A 16,966-nucleotide genomic window follows, 5' to 3' on the forward strand; every position below is an offset into this window, starting at 1 on the left:
TTTAAAGGGGAAAAAAAAAAAAAAAACCACTGCCTGGTCCTGCACCATCCTCACAATTGTTATGTTTGAACCAATTGTTACAGCCACTATATCAATTCATGTCATTGGAATTCTTCCTCCTTTTTACTGATCATCTCCTGTTTCACTGATCCAAGCATGATGCTCTTTTCCAGGGACTGGTCCCTCTTCTCTCCTGAAATTAAGAGTCTAAAAACTTCCCTGTGATTTTTTTGATTTTTTTTTTTTTGCAAGTTCTGTAGCATGTCGCATTTGAAGTTACAAGCACGTGTTATTCTTTCTCTTGAGAAAGAATATTGAGTGCCTACTCTGTGCCAGGTAGAGTTCTTACTGAGGATACTGTTATAATTGGCCCTCTGCTCCAGGTAGCTAAGACTGTCAAACTACTTTTAAGAGTGCAATGTAGGGAGCTGTGTGCTGACGACCAAGGGACAGGCTTGCAGGGTATATACCCTTTGGTTGGTTGATGATGCATGGAGTGGATTGTAACCATGGCAATGAAATGATATACAATAGGATGAATGTAAAGCTAATGTTCTCCCATGTAAACTATCACATAATTCACAATAAAACATTTAAAAAATAGTGCAATGGATGAGTGTGTAAGTGCATGTATATGCATACACATGGGTGCCAGAGCTGCTTAACTTTCATCAAGGTTAAACTTTGATCATGTTTGGTAACGTGGAGGGTCAGAGAAAAAGAGGAAGACCCCCAGCGAGATGGATTGGCAAAATGGCATCATCAAAGGGCTCAAGCGTGGCAACAATTGTGAGGTTGGCTCAGGATTGGGCAGTGTTTCATTCTGTTCATAGGGTCGCTATGAGTCGACACCAATTCGATGGCTCCTAATAACAGAAAGATAATGAATATAGAATTAATTGAAAATTTGAAAACTATTAAATAAAGTACTTTTATGTCTCCTGCTTAACTTTCAGTGGTTCTCACAGGGCAATGTCCAAATCCTTTAGCACACTGCATCGTAATTTCCTGTTAAGAGCGCCAGTGAAGTAGAGTACTATCTCAGTCGACCTGCAAAACCTGCAAAAAGCATATTCTTTTGACGGTGATATCCAGAAGGTGTTTGCATTTTGGGGCTTCTCTGTGAGCATCTTCTTTTACTAGGTAGGCTGTAAAAACTATAGACAAAGATCTTTTATTTGACCCTGCAGTGGGCACCTAAAATGGTCGTTGGTGCCATTTTTAGTTAACCTGTTGGGAGTCACAGTAGAAAACACATGGTGGTTGTGTGCCGTGGATTTAGTTCCTACTCAGCGACCCTATATGGGGTTTCTGAGGCTTTAAATCTTAACGAAGGCAGAAAGTCTCATCTCTCTCCCACGGAGTGACTGGTAGATTCAAAGTACTGGACTTTAGGTTAGCATCCCAGCTCATAATCCACTATTCTACCAGAATTCCTGAGAAAACACTACATCTGTTATACAACTGACTCCTGCAAAAATTATAGGCAGTTAGGCCATCTAGGGATGCGGGGAACCAGAATATCCTGAATGAAACACTCCAGAAAGGAATAAGTGCAGCACCTTCCTCTGGCTACTCTGGTCCCACATTAGTGAGCAGAAAGACTTTAGGAGATTAAAAATATAGCAACCCCTTTCTTAGTTCATTTTTTCTCCATCCTTAAGCACTGTCTTTTCCTTTACTACGTAAACCCCCAGCAAAGTTGGGTTTCACAGATGATGTTGTTACTAGTGCCATCAAATTGGGTACGACTCACAGTGACACTCTGTAGGATTTCCGAGGAGCAGCTGATGGGTTTAAACTGCTGACCTTGTGGTTCAAATCAACCTTGTGCTCAAGTAGGGGTAGATACAGAGGTTAGGATGACACGGCTCCATATCATATACATCACATGAGGTGACATGTAAATGGGTTCGTGAAGGAAACTAAGTACTGTCACCAATCCTTGCCCTCGGTCCTGAAACAATTCCAAGTCATTATTGACAAAATAATGTCAAGTGTGTCTTCAAATTTTCAATTAATTCTATAGTCATTATCTTTCTTAGAAGGTCAAAATTTAACCTTGATGAAATGGCCAGTCCATCATTTGGATTAATGTATCTAAAGTAAGAGCAAATCTAGACAAAACTGAACAGTATATGTGAAACTGATTTTCCAAACAACTTCACAATGTGAGTAGTGTATGGCTCCAAGCCCATACCACCGTCAATTTCTTCAGATGCACAAAATGTTCTGTTTCCATCTGGGTGAGGGATGCTCATCCCTCGTGCTCAAGTCCAAAGAAATAGAGAGTGTGCTCATGAAAGTGCTTACATCCCACACTTCGTTGCTAGGCTACAGGATCTGAACACAACATACTCCTTGAATTCTGCAGAGGGCTCTCCCAAACCGTGAGATGAGTGGAGGTATTACGTGACTTGTCGGTTTGCTTTGAGGAGTGGTGATAATTTATTTAAAAGTACATTTAAATACACTTTTTAGAACAATTTAAATATTTAGAACAAGGCCAAGCATGCACAGTGTTCACACTGTAGCTATCTATTATGTTTGTGATCACTCTTAGCAACTTGGGACACTTCTTTCCACTCTTTTTTCCCAAAGGCAGCTGGCTCCTGTAGTCCTTAAAGTACTTCCAACTTACAACAAGGATGGACAGGAATTTGTCAAGCACGCAGCCTTTATTTTACATACTACTTCCAAAGAAGACATTAAGTTAGCAGCAAACAGAACTTACAAGTGACAACAAAGGTAACTGGCTCAAGTCCCTCTGTGTACACTGTACATTTCATGTCTGAGCACCTGTGTATCTGGTTTAAGGTAAGGCAGTGTAGATTGTGCAAACAAGAAATCAATGTTCCGAGATCAGGACTGACTACTACATGCATTACATGAAATACACAACCTGTCCATTGGCAACTGAAGTTTCCTCAAGCAAAGATGCAAGTGAACAATGAAAACGCATACAGAGCAATTTGGGCAGAGAGAATGGATAGTGCCGTGGGGCAGTGAGGTTAGCACACTGATCAAGAGCCCCCAAACAGGAGGAGCCGTCCCAGTGGCAGAGCAGGCTAGGAGGGTGAGCAGCAGCCATCTCCAGCCACCCCGAATTCCTTCCTGCCTTCACTCTAAGTTGAGCAGTTCCACGTCAAAGATGAGGGTGGCATTGGGAGGGATGACACCAGGGTGGCCCGTGGCTCCATACGCCACGTCAGGGGTGCAGGTCAGCTTCGCCCTCTGCCCCAAGCTCATCTAGCAGGGATGGGGGCAGGTGGGGAGAGGAGAAAGAGGACCCAGCTTGATTTAAAAGAAAAAAGTAAGATAACTATGGCACTTTCCCAAGCCATTCTCAGGGTAACTCTATAGGTCTAAGATTAATTTTACATGTGGCTTGTTCAAGCTATTAAAATTTGTAACAAATGCATAGGTGCTGCCTTAAATTAGTAAACACTTGAGTATGGGACAATAACTCATAAAGTAGTCTCAAAATTCATTTATCCAACAAGCTACTAGTTATGCAATTAGTGTATGGGCCAAATATTTCTATTTGTTCATGACTGTTCCTCACCTTCTTCCAAAGAAGCCTGAATGGGGTGCATATGAGCACTTGTATACATCCAAGTAAGTGAGAGGAACAGTTAGTCAAAGAGGTCAGAGACCACAGCAAGTTAAGATAGCCTACTCAAATGGTGTCCCATAGGACTTCACAGGACAGACCAAGGAAGAATTTGAACCAGGGTTTATCACAACAGTACTCAAGAACTCACTTGGCATTAGTGGGCAAATGGTAGAATCTGATTAAGTCTGGAGCTTACTTAATAGTATTGTGTCAGTTTGCTTTCCTGACTTTGATCATGGTACTACAGTTGTATAAGATGTTAACAATTGGGGAAGCTGGGTGAAGGTCTTCGTACTATGTTTTGCAATATTTTTACAAGTCTGAAATGGTTTCAAAATAAAAATTTAAAACAAAACTTCCTTGGCCTGCCACTCTCTTTCCCCTCAGCTCTTCTGCTATTTCATCCTGGACGCTGGTAGTTCACAGACCTCAGCTAGTTCCGAGCCAGCCTGGGAGTAATGCTTGCATTGATTGCCCCCAGTGACACAAAGGTGGGCATGCTGACAATGAAAGCAGTGAGGGCACAAAACCAGGATTGTTCATTAGATGCCATTGCTGTGCCCTGGCAGTGATGGGTGAGGGGTAGCAGGGCAGAGTGCTAAGCCAACATCCCTTATCCTTAGATCCCATTTAATGAGAATCCTTCTCCTACCTGGGCTGTGCCCTCCTCAAAACCCTTGATGACTTCCTGTTTTCCAATTCTGAACTTGAAAGGTTTGTTTCTGTCTCTGGATGAATCAAATTTCTTCCCATTTTGGAGCATGCCTGCCAAAACAATAGGGTAGAAAAGAGTTGTGGTCATGGGTTAACTCCCAATTCAGGTTCAACATGTCTGAAATGGAATCTCCATTCTCCTTATTGGTCCCGTTGCCCAGGCAAGCAACCTGGTCTTGATCCTGAACTCTTCTCTCTACCTTACCTCCACATTTAACCTGTCATCAAATCCTATTTATCTTTCAAATCCACCTACTTTCTCCATGTTAATACCACCATGCTGTAGTCTCACTACATTACCATCATGTCTCACTGTTTACAGCAACAATTTCATAAGTGGTCTGCCTGCTCAACACAGACATCTTCGTCCCATTCAGCACACTGAGCTCTGCTGGATTTTTTAAAACACAAGTTTGACTGTAAAATGTTTCAAAAAGGTTGTAGAAAATTCCATTATCTTTCAATGCCATTTGCTCCATAACTTTTTGAAACCTTATTGTATGATCCCCCTGCTCAGAGTACTCTAATAGCTCTCCCCCTCCACCCAGCAGAATCCAAATACCCGCACTGCATAGAGGGACTTCAACAGCTGATGTCATCTGCTTGACAGTCCTCCCTGCTCTCCCCATTCCTTGCCTTTCCGAAATGTCCTGTTCACATCACACCTCTCTCAAATGCCACAGTACTTGAGAACTTTTTCATGCCACTTCCTCAGTCTGAAAATCTGTTTTCCCAAGTGGAGTCCTCACCTGGTTTCCCTGAGGTTCTGCCCCCAATATTCCCAAACCAAAAGTCACATCATCCCCTGCTGTCATGAATCAGGTGACCCAGCTGGTCAGCTGTTGTTGTTAAGTGCCATTGAGTCAGTTCCGACCCATAGCAACCCTGTATTGGGTTTCCGAGGAGCAGCTGGTGAGCTTGAACCACCGACCTTGTAGTTGAAACTGACCTTGCAGTCCAGTGCATTAACCCACAGTGCCACACCAGGACCCTGACACCAACTGGCTATTTGAAGCTGGAACACTCCAGGTGTTACCTCAGCAGCTCAGAGCATCTCCTGGGCTTATCATCCTGAGATACACATGTCTCAGTCCTACAGTCCAACACCCAAGAACTACTTCACTATTTATTCTTATTGGTGACTCTGACCCAAAGTTCAGTCCTGTAAATGATGCTATTTTGCAACTGATGCAGCCCCTAGATCACACAGAAGGCAATTTAGGACTAAGAATGACCTAACATGTAAATCTACATACTGGTTCTGACTTTGCTCTGGTACTAACTCATTATGTGACTTTAGATAAATCACTTCTTCTCTCCAGGCTTCAGATTTACCATATTTGAAATGAGGACAAGGCCAGCTTAGTGTCTGCACATCTATGATCCCATTACTAATTCCTACAATTTAAATGTGTACAAGAAAACTAGCCTTCTTAGTTACCTACTTTCTGGGTAGAATAAATTGGGCTCTTGTCCTGGGTATTAAATTCAGGCAAAGGCAAAAAAGACTGGCTTACTGATCAGAAAGGGACTGAAGAAATCTGAGACTATGTCTCAACCACCCTTCATGTCTAGAAAGGAACTCACCCTCATGGTCCAGTTTTCAGCCAAGCAGTAGATAGGTTTATAGGTGGAGACAACAACACTAGCAAGGTATACTCACTATAGAATGGTCAACAGTGTAATATCAAAAGGGCAACATTTTCCTAAGGACAAAGTTGAGAAGGGATGGAAAGGTGGATGGAATGGAAACAGCAACCCCAGGGAGGAACTGTTGTTGCATGGAGGGGATTGTAATCATTGAAATGCAACAAAGTGTATGATTTATTGAATGTATAGCTGATGATCTGGTCTATAAACCTTCACTCAAGTTACAATAAAAAGTTTGGAAAAAAAAAGAAACTCATACATATACACATGCTGCTAAGATACTTGAATACACAGACATAATTATACATGCTTACCAGCACTTACACACACACAGAAGAAACCCTGAAGGCAAAACATATACTAAGACAATATTTAGGTACACAGATAAGTACACACATGTAAACATAATTTGACAAAAATGCACATGGGTGTACCATGCATGCATTCACACATTCACATACCATTTAAACATGGACTTTCTCATTCTCTACTTCCTTCATATTTCATATGACTTCATTTATTTCTGGCCATATACAGTTACTTGATATAACTATATAGAAACAAACGCATATAAATATGACTGATTTGACAACTGTACCATTGCAATGCATGGATAAAGAATTGTGTTTGTTTTGTTTTGATTAATGTTGTTAGATCAATTGTAACCCAGACGGGCAAAAAAACTGAACCTTGACCTGTACCTCACCCACACATAAAAATCAATTCCACATGAATTATGGATTTAAATATGAAAGATGAATTCATAAAGCTTCTATAATATAATAAATCTAAGAACATCTTCATGATCTAGGGATAACAGATTTCTTGACCAAGATGCAAAAAGTACTAACCATAGAGAAAAGGTGAATAACTTGGACTTCATTAAAATTCAAAAATTCTTATTAAAAGACACCATTAAGAGAAAAAAGACACAATGTGGGAGATGTTTGGGATATAGCCAACAAAAGATTCTATCCCCAAAATATAAAGAACTCTTAAATCAGTAAGAAAAAAGACATTCCCTGTTAGTTGCATAAAGTCTGACGTCTTTTAAGCTTGCAAGCAACCATCCAAAGCACAACAATTAGTCTCTAATCACTTGGAACAACAGAAGAAGGAGTCAATACTAGTAGGAGGATATGGAATGTGTGGCTAATTGTCTCTATGAACTACTACCTTCTTAGTTATGAGATCAGAATAATTGGATGGTGCTAGCTACTATTACTGAACATTTTGAGCAAAGATCCCATAGAAGTCCTAATCAAAAGGGGTAAATGCAGAACAGCATTTCAAATTCTCATGGATTCTAGACTTCCTGGAGCCATTGAGGGTGGATGAATCCTGGAAACTATGACCCTGAGATAGTTTTTAAACTTTAAGTCAAAAATATCCCTTTAAGTCATCTTGAAGTTAAACCACACCCTTAGTTTATTCTAACAAATAAATACAGTCTGCTTTGAGCATTATGCTCTTGTAAGAACTACCTATATGGAATCAATTTGGCAACAGTAACTGAAAAGATTAGATTGCAACCTTAGGGGGCAGTGAATTGATGTTAATGAAGGAAGAACAACTTAGAAGAGCAGCAATCTGCTCTGTAAACCTTCGCCCAATAATAAAATAAACCCTCACTCAAAAAGAAAAAGAAAACCCTATGGAACATAGTTCTAAAATAACTAAAAAGAAAAAGAGGGTGAGAATAGTTGCACAACTTGAAAAATGTAAGCAATTTCACTAAATACTATATGTAGAAACTTGCATTGGTGTATGTCATGTTACGTACAAGGGGGCTTCAAAAGTTCATGGAAAAATGGTACTGAAAGATAATGGAATTTTTCCATGAACTTTTTGAAACCCCCTCATATAGTCTCAACAACGAAAAAAATAAAATTTAACAGAAAAATGAAAAAGAAAGGACGATCTAATTTTTTAAATTGACAACACTTTTTAACACACAGAAAGGATATTCAAATGTCCTGTAAACACATGAAAAGATGCTCAACTTCATTAGAAGAGAAATGCAAATTAAAACCACAACTAGATACCACTAGGCACCCACCCACCAAAACAGGCCACAAAAGAAAAGAAAAACTTGACTATCTCAAATGTTGGTGAGGATGTGGAGACACTGGAACTCTCATCCTCTGCTGGTGGAAGTGTAATTGGCACAACTATTTTGGAAAGCTGTTTGACAGTATCTGCTAAAGCTGTGCATGTTGTTGTTAGGTGCCTCTGAGCTGCTTCCAACTCATTGTGACCTTATTATGCACAACAGAACAAAACAGTGCCCATCCTCACAAATGTTAAGCTTGAGCCCATTGCTGCTGCCACTGTGGCAACCCATTGTGTTGGGTGTCTTCCTCTTTTTCATTGACCCTCCTCTTTACCAAGCATGATGTCTTCCAGGGACTGGTCCCTCCTGATAAAATATGTCTGAAGTATGAAAGACAAAGTCTCACCATCCTGGCTTCTAAGGAGCATTCTGGCTCTTCTACTTTTAATATTCTTCACCAACACCATAGTACCAAGTCCTTGGTATTTTTAATATTCTTCACCAATACCATAACTCAAATGCATCAATTTTTCTACAGTCTTCTTTACTCATTGTCGAACTTTCATATGCACATGAAACTATTAAAAATACCATGACTTGAGTCAGGTGCACATTAGTCCTCAAACTGACTTCTTTTCTCTTGAATGCTTTAAAGAGGTCTTGTGCAGCAGATGTGCCAAATGCAGTATGTCATTTGCTGCACATACCCTGTATATACCCTGCAATTTCACTTCTGGGTATAATCCCAACAGAAACACATATATATGCATATGCACCAAAAGACATTTACAAGATTGTTCAAAGCAACCAAAAACTATAAACAACTCAAATGCTCATCACCAGTAGGATAAATAAATGTAGCATATTCATACAAAGAAGTACTGCACAGGAATAAAAACAGAACAAACTACTATGGATGAATAGCACAGACAATGTTGAGTGAAATAAGCCAAACACAAAAGACAATAGTCAAGAGTACATACTGTACAATTTCATTTCTATAAAGTTCCAAAACAGGCACAAGTAATCTACAGAGACAAAAGTCAGAATAATGGCTACTTTTAGAGATGTAAGGACCAGGAGAAGGCATGAGGGAAGGGTGCTGGTATTGCTTTATATGTTGGTCTGGGTGGTGATTCGAGCCCCTAGATAGTGCAAAGGGCTGCTAACCAAAAGATTGGAGGTTTGCCTTCACTCAGAGGCACCTTGGTGACCTAGTCCCCCAAACCCTATGGTGCACAATTCTACTCGGACACATGTAGGGTTGCTTTGATTCGGAACTGACTGCACAGCAACTGGTGGTGGTGGGTGGTAGTTAACTAAGGGTGAACTACTTGAAAAGATACATTGAGCTGTACACCTTAGATTTATGTTCTTCATCATAAGTATTTTTAAAGCCCCATGCAGTCTCCGGTTCTGTTTGATGAGCCAGTCCCTTCCCTGAACCTGTTGCTCACTGCAAACATTAGCGTTTAATGAACATCGCCTGTTCCCTTTGTGTATTGTGAAAAGCCTTTACAAAAGGATGTAGTTTCAGTAACTTGATAAGTACTGGTCTGTCTGCTATATGTAGAACAGATAAATCAATTACACGGGTCAGAGGCCCTAGAGGGCTCATGGTAATTAGGCCGCATCACCAGGAAATAAAACACAGCTCCAGCCCACTGACGTCAGTGACTGGCAACACTGCTGTTGAGAAGCATCCACACTGTCTGACTAGAATTAACCTGGCGCTTCACACTGGCCCAGAGAACTGCTAAAAATGGCCCCATCTGATTATGTCCTAGAAATTAAACTGGCTTTGCTGTCTGCTAAGTGGCTGTCACATTAAGAAGTCACAAGGTGGAACACTTGCCCTCCGTCCCCTTGTAACAAACACCTGTTCTTGATCTTCCTGCCAGCAATTCTGAGGAACTCCATCTAGAACATCCCTCAACCCACCTGCATTCAGTTAAAGACTTGTGAGTCAGCAGAGATGTGGGGCCCTCCTCTGGGCTTCCACAGCAGAGGGTCAGCAGAGATGGGGGGGTCCTCCTCTGAGCTTCCAAAGCACCCTAAGACAGGTGCTACCATCACCCCACCCATCACATTACGTGGGAGCCTCTGATTGCCTTGCATGTCCCGCAAGCCTCACTGTCTACTTAGGTTTTCCCTTTTCTTCTTTGTGCCACAGTGCCCAGCACAGTGTCCAACACACAATAGGTGCTCATGTTGTTATATGGCTGTTAAGTGTCATAGAGTTGATGCCCGCTCGTAGTGACCTTATACAGAGTTTCCAAGGAGCAGCTGGTGGTTCGCTATGAGTCGGAACCAACTCATAGGAACTTAACAACAGCAACAATGGTTAATAATGTATAGCCTCCACCACCCCCTTCAACATACAGTGCTGTAGCGTGTAGTTTGCTGTAGTTATTCTCTGGTGTTATGATTTTTATTTTTTTATTATTAAATGTTTTTACTTTGGATTGAGTGAAAGTTTACAGGGCACATCATCAGCTTCACATTCAACCATTCATATAATCATTACATTGATTATTATCCCCTCTATATATCATCAGTTAACAGTGTTTCTCTCTATCCTCTTTAGCTTTTTTTCTGGTGTTATGATTTATAAAGATACTGGTACTAGCTTCTAAAAAGTGAGGTATTTGGTTTACATGAGACCAACTAATGATGGAGTTACTGGAACAGAACCCTGTTGTAAGTCCAGGGACTACCTTTAGCCCCTTTCTAAAAAGAGAAAGGGACCTCTGAGGAAGCTAACCTCCTCTTCTCTAATAATCTGTAAGATGAAAAGGGAGCCTGCTTGGGGAGGCAGGACTCCCAGAGCTTTAAGAGGGGCTTCCAAATATCAGATAGAACAGGAGCACCAAGTTCCAACCTGCCTGCATCAGATGAAAGGGACTGGGAGGTTTGTGACTAAATGGAAGGCTGACACCACAGGGGGCTTTGTTGGTATAAGCAGGGAGCAGTTGACCTTGCAAGTTCTCTTTCTCATTTCTACCAGGTTGACTGGGAGGAGTGGGGGATAGCAAGTTAAAAGGAGAGTGGACTGCCCTGGGCTTTAGACCTCCATGGAAGCATATACACTTCTGGCAGAGGTATCAGATAAGAGACCTGCCTGGGGAGGGGCAGGTCTGGGTGAGAGTAGGGAGAGGCCTACCTGTGTAGTGCACCACGCATGTCTGGCCCTTCTTGGGGAAAGTCCTTCCTGTAAGGAGACAGAGGACACATAAAGGAATACAGTATTGGAAAACTCATCTGAGACATTCAGGTGTGATCCTGGTCAACAATGAAGTCCCATATCCCCTTCTACAACCTAGGTACAAGTACTCCACACCCCAGAGACACCACTCATCCTACTTCTGGCTCCAGGCCTTGTATGAACCAGACAGAACTCTCTGGCCTTGAGTTGAGTGTTCTCTCAGTTTCTGAAACTCCAGTCTCCCTTAATTCTTTTCCTTTCTCTGAATGCTCCTTCTACTTTCCTTTCCCTATTCCAAGATTTAGTGAGTATTGACTATGTGCCAGGTCTATACTTGATTCCGGGGAGACAGCAGTGAACAATACAGACAAATATCCCGTTCTTTTGAAGTTTACATTCCAATGGAGGGAGACAAACAAAACTCATATAAACACGAGAATTAAAGATTGTGGTCAGAGCTCTGCAGAAAAGAAACACAATGATGAATTAAAGAGAATTAAAGGATATCATGTTTGGTAAGGTGGAGGGTCAGAGAAAAAGAGGAAGACTCCCAACGAGATGGATTGGCCAAGTGGCAGCACTGATGGACTCAAGTGTGGCAACAGTATTGAGGTTGGCCTAGGATCAGGCAGTGTTTCGTTCTGTTGTGCATAAGGTTACTATGGGTCGGGACCAACTCGATGGCGCCTAACAACAACAACAACATACTACAATAGGCAGTGAAACGATGGTTAAAGATGGTCCCAGAAGGTGACATTTGAGCTGAGACATGAAGGATGAGAAAAATGCCATGACAGAGCACTCTGGGAAGAGGAGAGAGCAACAAGTGCATAACTGTCGAGGCAGGGCCGGATGAGTGTGCTTGCAAACCAGAAAGGAGGCCACATAATTGGAAAGAAGAGAGTAAGGAGGGAAGAGATAGGAAAAACCTAGATCAGGCAAAGCTGGATTTAATTCTAAGTGCAATAGGAAGCCGCAGGAGGATTTTAAGCAAGAAATTAGATAATCAAAATTAAATTTTTATAAGCTTATTCTGGCTGCTAAATGTAGGATGGGCAGTTAGGCGTCTGGTGCAATAATCCAGACAAGAACTAAATGATGGCTTGAATTAAGGTGGTGGCAACGGAAGAGAGAGCAAACTAAACTGGAGACAAATTTTGGAAGCAGAGCTGATGGAGCAGGCTAGTGGACTGGATATGGGCTCCAGGGTGAGGGAAAATGAGTAAACAAGAACGATGCCCAGATTTTCAGTTTGGGCAACTAGAGGAATAATGGACCTGTTCCTGAGATGGGGAAGACTGAAGAAGACAAGACTTGTGTGGGTGGCAATCAAGCACTGTGTCGTGGATATCACGTAGGCAAGTGGAAAGTCTGCATTGGAAATCAAAGTTTGGGAGGAACCAGGAGGGAATTACCCAGTAAGCAAGGTAATCCTGTTTCTACCTCGCTTACTTGCTTACTTACTGTCAAGGACTGTAAGTTTCAAAAGAGGCTTTAATTCCGTAGGAAGGTGCTTTGGGTTTGGGAGAAGACAGATGCCAGCCATACCTAGAAACATAATTTAGGTATGATATGACGAAAAAACATGAAATTGTTCACTACAAATAAGTAAGCACAAATAAGTCTGTGCATACTTTGCTTATCCAACACTGGGTGGAACTTAAAAAGCATGGGGTTGGATAACAAAGCCTATTGTTGCTAGCTGTCATCAAGTCAGCCTCTACTCATGGTGACCCCAGGCACGATAGAACAAAATGCTGCCCAGTCTGGTGCCACCCCTATGATTGGTTGTGGATGCGGAACTGACCGTTTTCATTGGTTGGGTTTCAGAAGATTGCCAGACATGTGTTCCTAATTCACTTTAGTCCAGAAACTTCACTAAAACCTGTTCAGCATCATAGCAAAAGTACCCAAACCTCCACACATAGATGAGTGATGATGGTGGTGGTGGTAGCGTGTGCCGTCAAGTCGGTTCTGGCTCGTAGCAAGCCTGTAGAGGGTTTCTGAGGCTGAAAATCATTATGGGAGCAGAAAGCCTCATCTTTCTCCTGAGGAATGGCTGATGGATTCTAACCACTGAACAACCCAACGGGAAACCTACACTACCAACGTGGCTGTGATATGTAGGAATTGAACAATCTGCAAAATGCAGATCTGCAAGATGACACAACCTTGCTTGCTGGACACGAAAAGGACTTGAATTACTTATTGATGAAGATCAAAGACTATAACCTTCAGTATGTATTGCACCTCAACGTAAAGAAAACAAAAATCCTCACACCTGAACCAATAAATGCATGATTATTATTTAATGCTATCAAGATGGTTACAACTCATAGAGACCCTGTATAGGGTTTTCAAGGAATGAGTGGTGGGTTTGATCCTCCAATCTTGTGGTTCAAACCACCTTGAGGTCCAGTGCTTTGTCCCACAATGCCCACATCACGAAAAATGGTTAAAAGATTAAAGTTGTCAAAGATTTCATTTTGCTTGGATCCACAATCAACAGTCTTTGGAAGCAGCAGTCCAGAAATCTGCTCTTGGGTAAATCTGCTGCAGCAGCTGCTAAAAAAGCTTTTTCAAAGTATTTAAGAGTACAGATGTCACTTTGAGGACTAAGGTATGTCTGCCCCAAGCCATGGTATTTTCAGTTGCTTCACATGTATGTGACAGCTGGACAATGAATGAGGAAAACCAACGCATTTGAACTATGGTGTAGGTGAAGAATTTTGAAAGTACCAGAAGAACAAACAAATCTGGGTTGTAAGAAGTACAGCCAGAATGCTCCGTAGAAGCCAGGATGGTGAGACTTTGTCTCCCATATTTTGGAAGTATTATCAGGAGGGACCAAGCCCTGGAGGAGGACATTGTGTTTGGTAGAGTGGAAGGTCGGCGAAAAAGAGGAAGGCCCTAATGAGACTGATTGGCACAGTGGTTGCAACAACGGACTCAAACATAACAACAGTTGTGAAGATGGTGTAGGACCTGACTGAGTTTCATTCTGTTGTGCTTTAGAGTTGCTATGGGTTGGAAGTAGACAGGACGGCACCTAACAACAACATGCCTATGGCCATAATCCTATTTCGGAATGGGCTGTCGTTTCTATGTTAACAAGACTGGATTAGTGTAGAGTGTATATTAAGTCACTCTCTTTTGAAATATAAAAGAGATTAAACAAGCAAGCTAAAGAAGCAGCAATGGGGAAAGAGAGGTGGCAAGGCTCAAGATGACCACCCAGGATCAGAAGTTAGAGGAGTCAAGGACTTTCCCCTCCAGAACCAACAGAGAGAGCAAGTCTTTCCCTAGAGTCAGCAACCTGAATTTGGATTTCTAGCCTCCTAAACAGTGAGAAAATAAATTTCTGTTTGTGAAAGCCACCCATTTACTCTATTTCTGTTATAGAAGCACGAGCTAACTCAAGATACGGCCTGATATACCTGGATACTAGAAGAATCATGAAAACATTTATGCCTAGGGGAAAGGAATGGTCAGATATGTATTTTTCAAAAAGACTTTGGAAAAAAAAAGACTTTGGGCTATGGTGTAGAAAATGGATGGGTGAGGTGGGGTGGGGAGGCAAGACTGAAGGGAGGGAGGTGAGACTTAAGAGGGGAGAGGGAGGTGAGACCAGAGGGGAAGAGGTGAAGCTGGAGGAGGTGAGGTAAGGCTGCAGGGGATGAGGTGAGGCTGAAAGATGAGGGGTGAGGCAGAAGGAAAGGTGAGGTTGAGAACAGTGAGATGTATTTAGACGCTGTGCAGAAATTTGGGTTAGAGATGATCTAGGCCTGAACTAGCACAGGGCCTGCAGGTATAGATCCTAGTGCTATCAAGCAGGAAAACATGACAGGACTTGAGAAAGGGGACTTGGGGATGGGGACAGTTGTCCCCATCCTAAGAGTACTCTTGTGACATGTCAATTTGTATTTTTCCCTCCTGGCTCTTTTCTGCTCCTTTGATTCACGGAATTAGACAGGGCTGGAAGCAAAAAGCCAAAGTTCCTCTGAGCTTTCCCTAAAAGTCTAATCTTCCTCAAGAGAAAAGGTCCAAAGTCCCTGGCCAAGGAGGGAGGACAAGGCAAGAACATTCTGAAAACAGAGCTCCTATGAGCCAAGGAAAGGAGAAAAGGCTTTTAGCTCCATCTAAGAACTATATGACAGTGCTCTGGATAAAGATATAGTCTCGAAAACCCCATATAGGATCGCTATGGGTCAGAATCAACTCTGCAGTAGTGGGGCTTGATTTTGGGGGGTGAGGTTGTGGGTGGCAATGCCTCTAGGTGATGTTTCCTGGGGCCTAGTCAACAAGGTCCCCACTGTGGGCAAAGAAGGGTGTACCCCACAGGTGACCAAAGATATCAGCCGGAACTTCTAGGGACCAATTTTTTAAACAAGAAGGGGACCTGGACTCAAGAGGCCCTCCAATTTCATGGGGAAGGGGAGGGGTGTGAATAATGTCGTGTGAAATTTACTTAGCAAACCCTGCAGAATGGCTGCTCTGTTCAGAATTAAATTTTATTTAAGAAATAAATAAATGGATATTTCCTGCACAACAAAATCCAATTACTCAAGGATGTCAGCTGAGGGGTTGGCCTGGGAAAGAGACACAAGGAACAGGGAATACAGAAAGAGGAGAGCTTGGGGGTAGGGGTGAAGAGTGAGGCTAAGTTCTGTTTTGGATTTGCTGACTCTGAGGTATCCAGTGGAACATTTAAGTATAGGGCGAGCAGCAGCTGCATACATGGACCACAGTGAGGGAGATTTAGCTGTAGAAGCCACCGGCTTCCAGATAATAATGAAAGTCATGGGAGTGGACAAGATCTCCAGGAGTCTGACAGGGAGAATAAAGAGAACTAGGGACGTGTAGGTAAGAGCACGCCTCCCTTCCCAGACTGGCTCCCAGTGTCCACCCTGCAGCTACCCGCCGACAGAAGCCCTGTTTGGGGCGCGTTAGAAGCTGGAAGCACTTAAGACCCCAAAGCAGGTCTCTTCCATAGTTTTCAGAGCGCACCTAGCAGAGCAAGGAAAGCAGGGCTAAAACCTGGCCCTGGAAAATGAGCAGCAGCGGATAACCACGAGGTTCCCTCGGCGGCAGCCGGAGGCCCCCGGGGCGGTGGCGGGGCGCAGACCACAGTCTCTGGGCCGCCACCTTCCTTCCCCAGGTGAGTCGGAATGGTGGGTTTTCTAGACCTCCTAGGAATCCCAACGGGGTTTCCACCCGCCGCTCCCCAGCCTACGCCAGCGCCTCATCCGCACCTTCCTAGCCACCTCCGAGTCAGACCCCCGTCCGCCCGGCTCCGCCCCGGGACCCCTCCCCCTCCCCCAGCTCCGCTGCCCAGTACCGTCTCCCGGGGAGATGGTCTCGATCTCCACGCCCATCGTGGTCCCACTGGCCCCGCCTCCGGGGGGGGTCCCGCGGTTGCCCGGACCCCGGCTCTGCGATGGCTTCAGCCCCGCTAGCAATACGTCTCGCCTCCCCGCCGCCACTGCAGAGCCGGAGGTGCGGCTAGAGTCGGGACCCGCGCGGGGAGGGGCCACGCGAAAGGGGGCGGCGGGGCGGAGCAGCGAGGAAAGGTGGGGTCCGCCCGGGAGGGGCCCTGGGGAAGGGACCCTGACGTGGCTGCACCCGAGCCTGGCCAAACTCAGGATCTTCAACCCACTGGGAGGGACGGTGGGGAGGGACGCACGCAAGCACTCTCGCCTGCACCTACCCATTCATCTATCCATCCATT

The 16,966-nt window shown here is 43.4% G+C and overlaps 1 protein-coding gene across 2 annotated transcripts; it reads right to left on the reverse strand.

Annotated features, from left to right (window-relative positions):
- Positions 1 to 2,659: 2,659 nt before the first annotated feature.
- Positions 2,660 to 16,742, reverse strand: FKBP1B (FK506 binding protein 1B, 12.6 kDa). 2 transcript variants are annotated; one of them, XM_006835243.1, is made up of 4 exons: positions 16,577 to 16,742; positions 11,197 to 11,244; positions 4,269 to 4,381; positions 2,660 to 3,249 (listed from the first exon to the last, which is right to left on the reverse strand). In XM_006835243.1, exons 1-4 carry the CDS (start codon positions 16,611 to 16,613, stop codon positions 3,121 to 3,123), a joined length of 327 nt encoding a protein of 108 aa, XP_006835306.1. In that variant the 5' UTR covers positions 16,614 to 16,742; the 3' UTR covers positions 2,660 to 3,120. The 2 variants fall into 2 exon arrangements, with proteins under 2 accessions (XP_006835306.1, XP_006835307.1); XM_006835244.1 differs by having other exon boundaries at positions 2,660 to 3,294.
- Between the last annotated feature and the right edge of the window lie 224 nt (positions 16,743 to 16,966).

Source organism: Chrysochloris asiatica, unplaced genomic scaffold (assembly GCF_000296735.1).
Source record: "Chrysochloris asiatica unplaced genomic scaffold, ChrAsi1.0 scaffold00016, whole genome shotgun sequence".
NCBI lineage: Eukaryota > Metazoa > Chordata > Mammalia > Afrosoricida > Chrysochloridae > Chrysochloris > Chrysochloris asiatica.